The 10,051-nt window shown below is 49.5% G+C and overlaps 1 protein-coding gene across 1 annotated transcript; it reads right to left on the reverse strand.

Moving 5' to 3' along the window:
• Positions 1-4,474: 4,474 nt before the first annotated feature.
• Positions 4,475-6,662, reverse strand: LOC125946371 (uncharacterized). The gene has a single exon (XM_049669209.1). The coding sequence runs from the start codon at positions 6,660-6,662 to the stop codon at positions 4,527-4,529; it is 2,136 nt and encodes a 711-aa protein (XP_049525166.1). The 3' UTR covers positions 4,475-4,526.
• Between the last annotated feature and the right edge of the window lie 3,389 nt (positions 6,663-10,051).

The raw sequence follows: 10,051 nt of genomic DNA on the forward strand, positions 1-10,051 counted from the left end.
CTGCGAACCTGTACTTTGCCATAGAGTTAGTATACCGACTCTAGAGGAAAAGCTGGACGGAAAAAGTGGGAATCCCCATAGGCGCCGCCATGTTGCTACGACTCATTTTTCTAATACTTAAAATATTGAAAATTTGCTACATGCATACTGCGTGTTTCTTCTGGACGATGCGCGCGGGCGCCTAGACGAATAAGACGAACTGCTCTGGGCTCTCGAGCTATCGGCTGATCTGGCCAGCGCTGCAGCTATCATTTGTAAATATACTTGTAAACAGTCTCCTGTACTTAATCCTTCGTCCGCGTAACATTTTGGTGGAGGTGCTGGGTAGAAATTGCTTTGTTAGGCCAAAATTGACGACGGGGAGGCATGTCCGGTTATCGGCGAAAGGTTACAACAGAGTGGGGCACAGTGATATCGCGCGTCAAAAGGACATCAGGAACAGGTGAAGCTACGTAATCACCATCGGGCACAGGGAAAGATGAAAGCAAATCGACGAAAGTCAAGGTTTTAGGCGGCAGGCGGACGAAGGCGGTCGTACTAAAGTTGTTCGGCTGTTCAGCACGAATATGCGCGAGCAGAGGAAGTTCGAGGCAAAGGGTACCGGTAGAACAGTGGATCAAAGCTGAATGCGCCGTAAGAAAGTCGAGTCCAAGGATTAGGTCATGGGGACAATTGGTCAGCGCTGTAAAAAGAACTGGAACGTAGCGGTCGGCGATACTTATCCGGGAAGTACACATTCCAGTGACGGCAACAGTGCTGCCAGCGGCGACGCGTACGGCTCGGCTAGTAGCAGGCGTGAGGACCTTCTTCAGTCGACGACGGAGGTTATTACTCATTCTGGACACCTGGGCTCCAGTATCTATTAACGCCGTCAAAGGGACACCGTCGACGTGGACATCAAGTAAGTTCTGGTGCGTAGGGAGCGTCAATGGAGGATTTTGACACGACGAAGATAATGCAGCGCTACCCCCAGGAGTTGCATGGTCTAGTTTTCCGTCCGGGGGGGTCCATAATTGGTCGGCGACGAATAGCGGCGTGGCTGGGGCGACGGGGAGCGACGGCGGTGAGGTGACGGCGAGCGAGTGGGACGATTGTCATCGACGGTTACGTGAGAGCTCGAAGGCATACGGCGAGGCGAGTAGCGGCGAGGGTCGGCATATGGGCGAGGAGACGGGGAAAAGTAGCTCGAATATGGCGATGACCAGGAGGTGCGGCAGTGGCGAGCGACGTAGCCAATGCGGTGGCAACGAAAGCAAATGGGCTTGTCGTCCGGAGTTCTCCACTCTGTAGGGTTGCGGTATCTGGAATACAGATCGCTGCGAGGCGCAGCTGTCGGCACCAGTCGGGCGTCAGGTCGGGAGATGGAGCAGGCAGCAGGAAAACCGAGGTTGGCAAACTCTTGCCGCACAACCTCCTGAATGAGGGAGATCGCTGGGGCTGGTTGGTCAATGGTGGGGTCAAGTGGGCGCGGATGGAACGTGGCGGGACTGGCAGCCTCGAGCTCGCGGCGAACAATACGCGTGACGGTCTCATTGGAGGGGGGCGAAGCGGTAAGGGCGACGCAGGACGACGTCGCAGCTGTGTTAGGGAGCCGGGAGAATTGTGGAATGACGCGGCGGCTTTTGGCGAGCTCAAAGCGGCGGCATTCCTTGACAATGACGTCGATGGTAGACACATTGTTGAAGATCAACAAGTTGAACGCATCGTCCGCGATCCCTTTGAGAACGTGGCCAACCTTTTCAACTTCGACCATGTTCTCGTCGACTTTCCGGCAAAGAGCTAGCACGTCTTGTATGTACGAGACATACGATTCAGTGAAAGACTGCACTCGGGTAGCAAGCTCTTTTCTTGCAGCCTGCTGCCGACCGGTCGGATTTCCAAAGAGGTCGTGGAGCTTCTCCTTGAAAGCGTCCCAGCTAGAGATGTCCTCCTCATGTGTCCGGAACCAGACACGAGGTGTTCCGCCCAAGTAGAAGAGTTTTGCTTATAACTCTTCGCGTCACGACACTGCCGGCTATTCCCCGCTCTTTCTGTTGTTTGGCCGAGAACCCACATTGCCACTGGACACATCCCTGCCATCCGCCGCAGAGACCAGCGAATATACACTTGACGCCATCACCAGGGCAGCCCAAGCTCGCGATATTGCCCGCGCTCGCCTCCTGGCCTCCCAAGAGAACCAACGGCGTTTGTACGATCGACATCACAGAGACGTTCAGTTTTCGCCTGGATCCCTGGTACTCCTCTGGTCACCGACTCGTCACGTTGGCCTGTCTGAAAAACTCCTGTCTCGGTACACAGGCCCATATCGAGTGCTGCGTGCCGTGACTCCAGTTACGTATGAAATCGCCCCAGTCAGTACCAGTGCCTCGTCTGCCCCGTCTTCCACTGACGTTGTGCATGTAGCACGCCTAAAACCGTACTACCCTCCTGTTCCCACTGATATTTAGACGCACCGAGACGGTGCTTCTGCCGCCGGGGATTATGCTACATGCATACTGCGTGTTTCTTCTGGACGATGCGCGCGGGCGCCTAGGCGAAGAAGACGAACAGCTCTGGGCTCTCGAGCTATCGGCTGATCTGCCCAGCGCTGCAGCTATCATTTGTAAATATACTTGTAAATAGTCTCCTGTACTTAATCCTTCGTTCGCGTAACAATATTATGCAAAAGTAAGCACTTACAAGTATCACGTAGACACGGACAACGTTTGAAGTTATTTCCGCATATTTTTTCAGAAAGATCGGATGGCTATATAGAAAATTTTTATGTAAATTTTACGCTGTCTGAAAGGCTGCGTTTGTAGGCGCCTTAACTAGATGGCGCTACCATACCGACGGAGGCTCAGGATCGCGTTGATTGCGCGCCTCTTCCGAATAGCATCTCGTCGTCTGCGCCTGCGCGCCTGCACAGAGTAGCAACATCGCGGCGCCCTTGCGGTTCCCGATTCCGATACATGGGCGCTATGGGGAGCTTTTCCTCTACAGCAGGTTATATTAACTCTATGTACTTTGCGCTGCTGCGAGCGGTAGCGCGCGCCGTATCTTGAAAGCGATCTGCACACAGCCCCTACCTTTGTATGCGCTGTGCTTTCGCCGCTCACTTTCCGTTGAAGCGATAGACCGCCGAACCTTCGCTCGCTGCTGCTGCAGCGCGCTTGCTCACGCCAGCGTTTTGACAGCGGTTGTCTGCGATCATCCAGTGTGATCTATTCATGTTTGCTTGTGCGCGCTGACACCATGCTTATTAATTCACTTATAAGCGAATGTGTCCAAGTTTATATAGCCAATAAAACTACTATCTTACTACGTGTAGCTCTCTACTAATTTGCTATCGCAATTGATGCTTCGCCTTTCGGGCGAAACTGCGACTTTTTTTACAGCATAAACGCGCCCGTTCTCGGAGCACTCTCACTGATGTTCATCTTGGCCACAGCCCCTCAGTGCCGCCGAATGGTCTCCTTAAGTGAAATATCTTATCGAAATGGATGGAAACGCAAGAATCTCTTTTATCGGCAACCACTACACCGAGCGTGATTAGATTTGTTGCACTTAAAAGTAAAACTGGAGTACATATTTTAATGCGAAAGCATTGTTGCCCCATCACGCAAAAATCCATCGTAGTCGGCGTGACCAAACGATGGTACCAAAAATGGTCGATGGCGCAACCATTGCGCGCTGTTCGCATAGCTGCTGAGATAGAAATCGCCAGAGAAAGTAACCATGCCCGGACGTCCGTAGAGGTAAAATAAGAAGCCAGCTATAAACTGATTTTGAAGACTTGACTTCTATTGGTCTGTTTCTTACCTACTTCAACGCATAGAAAATTTCCAGGACACAGAAAGGCATAGACACGCAGTAAATGGTGATCGCTTATACTGAATATGCCGCCATGGCCCAATTATACTTCTTATCCCCGTGGGCCGAAGAGCTCCCCGCGAAGGCAAGGCGCAGTGGTGCTTACATTTTAGTGCACGTTAAAGAACCACAGGTGGTCGAAATTCATCCGGATGCCTTCACTGTGGCCTACCTCATAACCAGAACTGGTTTTGGCACGTAAAACCCCAGAAAGAAGAAGGCGCATAGGTGCGTACGAGACGTTTTCACGGCAAATAATTGAATATGTATTACAGCAAGCTCAGTTTAGTGCTTCTTTACAAAGTTTTGTGTTGTCATTTCCTATAATGCTGCTCTTCTGGTGGCCATAAGCCTTCCAGCAAGCCTAGCCGTTTTAGTTTCAGCTTCACAATGCGCTTTTACCTCTCTATGTATTCTTCTGTAGAACAACTTAATCCACACACAGCTCGCATAACACACCACCACATGTTATAAAGACATCAACTTCACTAAATTCATTTGAAGACACATGAACGTAGATGCTTTGTAAACATGATGGGCATGATGGATTTAATTTATTTTACCCTCAAGCCGTTTCTGATGGGTGCGCGGGTATTGTTATGAACAAATGACATACCGAGGTCGAGCGAATGCCCGTAGGGTCACCGTTGTGTTCTGCCGAGATGCCCTGCAAGTCAGGCAGCTCTTCCTGCAATCGTCCGCCACAGCCGGGAAATCCAAGAAGCCAGCCTTGCATGCCAATGCAACATGCCAGCGTTGCCCTTTCGAAGATCTGCACTGGCGGCTGAAGTGGTCGGATCGAGAACGTCGCTGACCTTGAGATACTGCCGGATGTGCAACCAACAGTCCCTGGGAAGCCTGTCCAATTGCGGTCGCCCGTCTGGTTCTGGGTAACAAGTGACATTTTGCCTGACTATACCTGTGAGACGCATAAAAGTGTCCATTTCTTGAACGCGCAGCCAGGCGTTCCGCATGTTCCTTCTTTGTTCGCTGTAAAAAAATAATTGTGGCACGTCGGCCGAAGCCGAGGGCCCCACGTAACTTGAGGCAACCAGGTCAAGAGCCTCGGCACCTCTCTTGCGCTGCAGGTCGAAGCCGTTTTCTGTCGAAATGTCCTGGTTGGTGAACTGTATCGCCCTCTCGATCAGCAAGTGGTTTCTCAAGGTGACCGCTTGCAAGACAAGCCAGGGACGCCGGTGACCGCTGCGTGGGCGAATGTTAACGCAAAAGATGGTGTGGTTGCTGGTAATACGCTCGGCCAGACTGGAAGCCACAAGTCGGCTGCTCGTTTTGTCGTTATTAGCGCAATGGAACTGAAACGAAAGAAGTATCTTACTCGCCTGCACTATTGCGGAAAGGAACTTCGCGTTGCGCCGAGTCATGCTCCATTTTTTCATGGTCAAGAAGCGAACGCTCTTGTTGACCGCGAGCGCCTCGAGGATGATGCGTGCCGCATCTTTGTCTGTACAGAAGTCCATGTTCAAGTCTAGGAGGGCCGTGGTGCTCTCGAGAAGCTCAGCAATCGGGGTCGCCTCATTTACGCTCAAAGGAGCCTTCAAGCATAGCTCGAGGGTATTAAGGTGCCCACAAGAGGGCAGTTCCGCAAGGCAGTCATACACGGCGCCGGGAGAGGAATCTTCACGCGTTCGTAGAGAAAGGCTCGCGGCTCCGGCATCTCGCACGACTTGAAAGCCAACTTCGTCCACGGAAACCACGGAAAGCTTCAACCTCTCCTCGGTTCTCGTCTTGCGAGCGGCTTCGTAAATATTTCTGATACTATACTGGTCTGCAAGTTCGACTAGTACTTCTTGAACCTTGCCATTCTGCGCGACGGCTCTGAAGAATGCGCCCACTTCTTCCGCGTCAAAGGCGTTCAAATTGAGCGCCATATATTCTAGGCACGTACTCTGCTCTAGTACCATAACAAGTGGCGAAATGCGCCATGGCGCGTCGATGTCTGGCAATATGTCCCATGGCGTTCCCGCGTCTGGCAGAAGCCAGTGGCAGTCTAGGAGTTCCAAGACGCGCAGCTTCTGGCAAGCCACAACTGCTTTGGCCAAAGCGAACGCATATTCCAAACTGAGGGAAAAATTCTCGAGACTGATCTCCTGCAAGTCTTCCAAGTGCTGCACAGCGTTTATAAAGGAACCTAGTTTTATTGTAGGAGCCTCGACGGAGCTCGTCAGGTCCAGGTCTACGAGAGCGGGGCCGCTGCGGAGATACTCGGCCAGAAGCGATCCGTCCTGACGCCGCAAGCACGTAACGTCCATGAATAGCCACTTGAGGGTGCGACTTGCCTGCAGAGCCCCGAACAGCACTGTGGGATCCTTGGGCTGCTTCATGAAGTACGCTAACTTGAGCTCCGCGAGTTGAGTGCACCGCTGCATGAAGTCGGCGAACTCTTTGAAGGGAACATTACCTGTGCCCGACAAGTCTACGTACCTCAGTTCTAACTTACGGAGCCAACAAACATGCCAAATTTCGTTCAGGGGCCACTCTGCAGCATAGGGGCGAGCCGTCGGCAGCCGAACTCTGAGTCCCCCTAGAGTTTGTGCTTTGCTTAGGCACTCGAGCCAAAGTCCGGCGAACTCGCGGTACTTCCGACATATGTTGTCATCCAAATCCAGCTCGACGACGCACCGGTGCCTGAGAATCAACCAGCGCACCACGACCGCGGCGCGCTTCACTGCGGCTTCCTTTGCAGGCTCCTTGAAAGCCACATCCATTGGTTTTAGAACGAAGTGCCCTGACAAGAGTTGTTTCAGACGCATGTTGACGGCCGCCAGGCAGGCGTTCACGGTGTCCATCATATCCGCGAGGTAACACGAATGCTTTTCGCTCTTCCCACACGGGCGACTCATGTTCATTCCCCGCTTGGCAAGGTGCACTTCTGTCTGACGCAGCACGTGGTACGCTTCATCCACCGACAGGCCTTCGGGACTCAGCGAGTTGAGAGCGACTGCATGCGCTCGCGCTGCTTCCTTCCGGGATGCAAACTGCGAACAAGAAATGGCCACTTGGAAGTTCTCTTTCTTCAAATATAGCGAGCCGGACTTTTGCGACCTAGAAAGCGTTGCCGAAAACTCTTCCGGCGCATGCAGCCAGCAAAGGCGTAACCTTCGAGATTTGCTTCTGTTACCCAGAGAGAGAGGCCGGTGGGGATTTGGGCACTAATGCACCTCTTGTAACCAATACCATGCACTACGTATCTACTATATACACATTACATTACCTGCTCCACTTAACGACTGCCTGCCTGTTTGGGAGCGTTACGTAAAACTGTTAATTAATTAATTTATTTATTTATGCATACTGAGACCTTGTTTCCATCATCTTTGCAGGGTGAATACATATATAGCTGCAAGTGCAACGATCATGTACACACATACCAACACATAGACAGGGATTAGAAATAATAATTAAACCAAGAAATTGACAAATATAAAATATATTGAAAGCGTGCAAAAAGAAGCAACATTAGGAATAAAAACCACAATAACAAATACAGGCATAGTGAACACAAGTGCGACTAAAATAATGACAATACCGTCACTAAGCCATTCGCTCCAAACGCTCACAAAGCTTACCCGTTGCCCCGAAAGAGTGAAAATTGGCTGATATATTATGTTTACAAACAAATTATATTTACAGAGAACGGGGACCGCGTTAAGTGCGATGTGCACAAAAATTTGCATTGTGCTGGTTAATTATGAACTTTCTGGTTAACTTGCCCATTTCCTCCCTATATACAGGGTGTTTCAGCGAACACTTTCAAAATTTGTTTAAGGTTTCCTGTGGCAGATAGCCCAATTCTAGTTAATGACCTGGTCTATTCGAAGAGGCGGACACCACTTGCATAAAAAATTGAAATGCATAATCGACTAATTAACAAAAATTCACTAATTAAGTTTTTAAATAATTACCTGATGGCCAATATTGCAAGTTACAAATTGTAGCCATGGAGCTCGCGAGGCTGATCCACTTAAATTTAATTCTCAGGATGACACCAGTTTCGAGATATTAATTCCAGAACTTTGCGGAGAAATGCATTGGCTTTCCAGTTAATTTTAAGCTTCAATGCATGAAGTGACGTTTTGTTAAGAACCTAACTTGAACGCCAATACATTTCTACGCAAAGTTCTGGAATTAATATCTCGAAACTGGTGTCATCCCGAGAATTCGTTCCTAGTGGATCCGCCTTGCGAACTCCACGGTTACAATTTGTAAATTGCAATATGGGCCATCAAGCAATTAGTTAAAAGCTTAATTAGTGAATTTCTGTTAATTATTTGATTATCCATATCAATTTTTTTGTGCAATTATTGTCCGCCTCTTCGAGTAGACCAGCTCATCAACTAGAATTGTGCTATCTGCCACAGGCAACCTTTAAGAATTTTTGAAAGTGTTCGCTGAAACACCCTGTATTTTCATGTGTTACATGAAATGCGTAGCTTCCGGTATCCTCGGCGAAACAAGGAAGAGTGTAATGGGTGATGTACGATAAATGCTTAAAGTGTACAGGCTAACCTTTGTAGCAAATTACTTATGCAAGCGCTCCAGAGCTTTAACAGTATGTTTTACGAACGGCGTAGAATATTGCCATCTGTTTTGTGACAACTTCAACTGCAGTCTGCAAGAGAGGTCAAAAATTTGACGAAAATAGGGAAATATTATGGTTTAGGTGCATGCGAAGGTAATTGTGTCTAGTAAAGTAATGAACAGGGCTCGTTTGTGGACATTCATGATTGTACTGCGCTTAGCATTACACTGACGGTAGGTTACTAAAAAACAAACATGAAAGAACAAGAAAGCACCAGCCCTTCCCCTGTCGAGAAAATGGGGGAAAGCGAAGTTTGTCGTGTGTGTATCTGACCGTCGTGGTGATTTTCTTTTTTTCTCTCTTTCTTTCTCTCCCTCTCTTCATTTCTCTTCCATTCTCTCTCTCTCTCGCTCTCTTTCTCTCTTTCCCTCTCTCCTTATTTCTCTATCTCTCTTTCTTTCTCGTTCTCCATTTCTTTCTCTCTATCTCTCTCTTCTTTGTCCCTGGTATGTGCCATTGAGATTGGACCTTTTCTGCACTATCGCCAGGATCGGCCCACTTTTCCGCGTTACACCGCCGCGTTACACCGCCGATGAACGGAGTGATTACGCACTTCTCTTTTTCTTTTGCTATCGCAAGTGCTTCCCGTATTTCTCGCACTGTTTTTTGCTGTGCCAATGACTTTAGTGCTATCTAGCTGCGGAGAGCATTTGCGCTGTTTGCAGCCAAGTTGCTAGGCACAGTCAGAAGCTGGCCGGTGTATTAGTGCTCCCTTATTCTGTCGTTTGGACAGCGTCCGGGCCGAAGCTATACCGCGTTTCGATGGGGGCGAAACGCCACAACGCCCGCGTACAGCGCATTGGGTTGCACGTTAAAGAACCCCAGTTGGTCAAAATAATACCGGGTTTCCTCACTACGGCATGCCTCATAATCGTATCTTGGTTTTAGCACGTAAAACTCCTGAATTTGACGAATTTCTAACATTTATTCGGTCATTAGAAAGCTGAAATGCCGAGCTTATGTGACAGGGGGTCTAATTCTACAATCATGGTCGCTTGCTATTTGTATTGAGCCTGTTTGTTTTGCAGAAGGTTGTGGGGGTAAATAAATGCTCCCCCTGGTGCCCGAGACTGCCCTGAACCGATGGAGCCCGCGGCACTCGTAGATGCTTGCCGCCTGCGCTCCCGACGGAGATGCACACGTTCCGCGACGGCCAGATGGGCTGGATCTGTCGTGCTTGCCGACTCCCCTCAGGCCAGTTTTCAGACCCTGCATGTCGAACGCGTGGCGCCACAGCCGAGAAAGCGTGTAATGTATGCGAGAAATTGCACCTTTACAGACCTTCTGATGAGCACTGGCTTGAGCTTGATAGAATATACCTACTATGTTGAAAACATAGCTCAAGTCTTATTATGTAGTTGTTTTTTTTTACTGAAATAAACCTTGAGTTGTCAGTAAGCGCTCGTGGTGTGTTCTTCCTTTGTCTTCGTCTTTTCTGGCGCTAAATTTTCAACACCAGTCAATAAAAAATTGCTCAGTTTACTCCCCTTATTATGCCTACTACGGCTGAGTGAGCTATCTCAAGTGCCACCATTGTTGAACAATCTTGCTGCCTAGCTACGCCTCTCTGAACGCCGAGCAAGAGACTCCGCTTGCGTC

Source organism: Dermacentor silvarum, chromosome 6 (assembly GCF_013339745.2).
Source record: "Dermacentor silvarum isolate Dsil-2018 chromosome 6, BIME_Dsil_1.4, whole genome shotgun sequence".
Taxonomy (NCBI): Eukaryota; Metazoa; Arthropoda; class Arachnida; order Ixodida; family Ixodidae; genus Dermacentor; species Dermacentor silvarum.

Bases quoted from the DNA above. Each gene is read 5' to 3' on its own strand.
- LOC125946371 (XM_049669209.1), bottom strand. From the start codon at position 6,662: ATGATGGACACCGTGAACGCCTGCCTGGCGGCCGTCAACATGCGTCTG.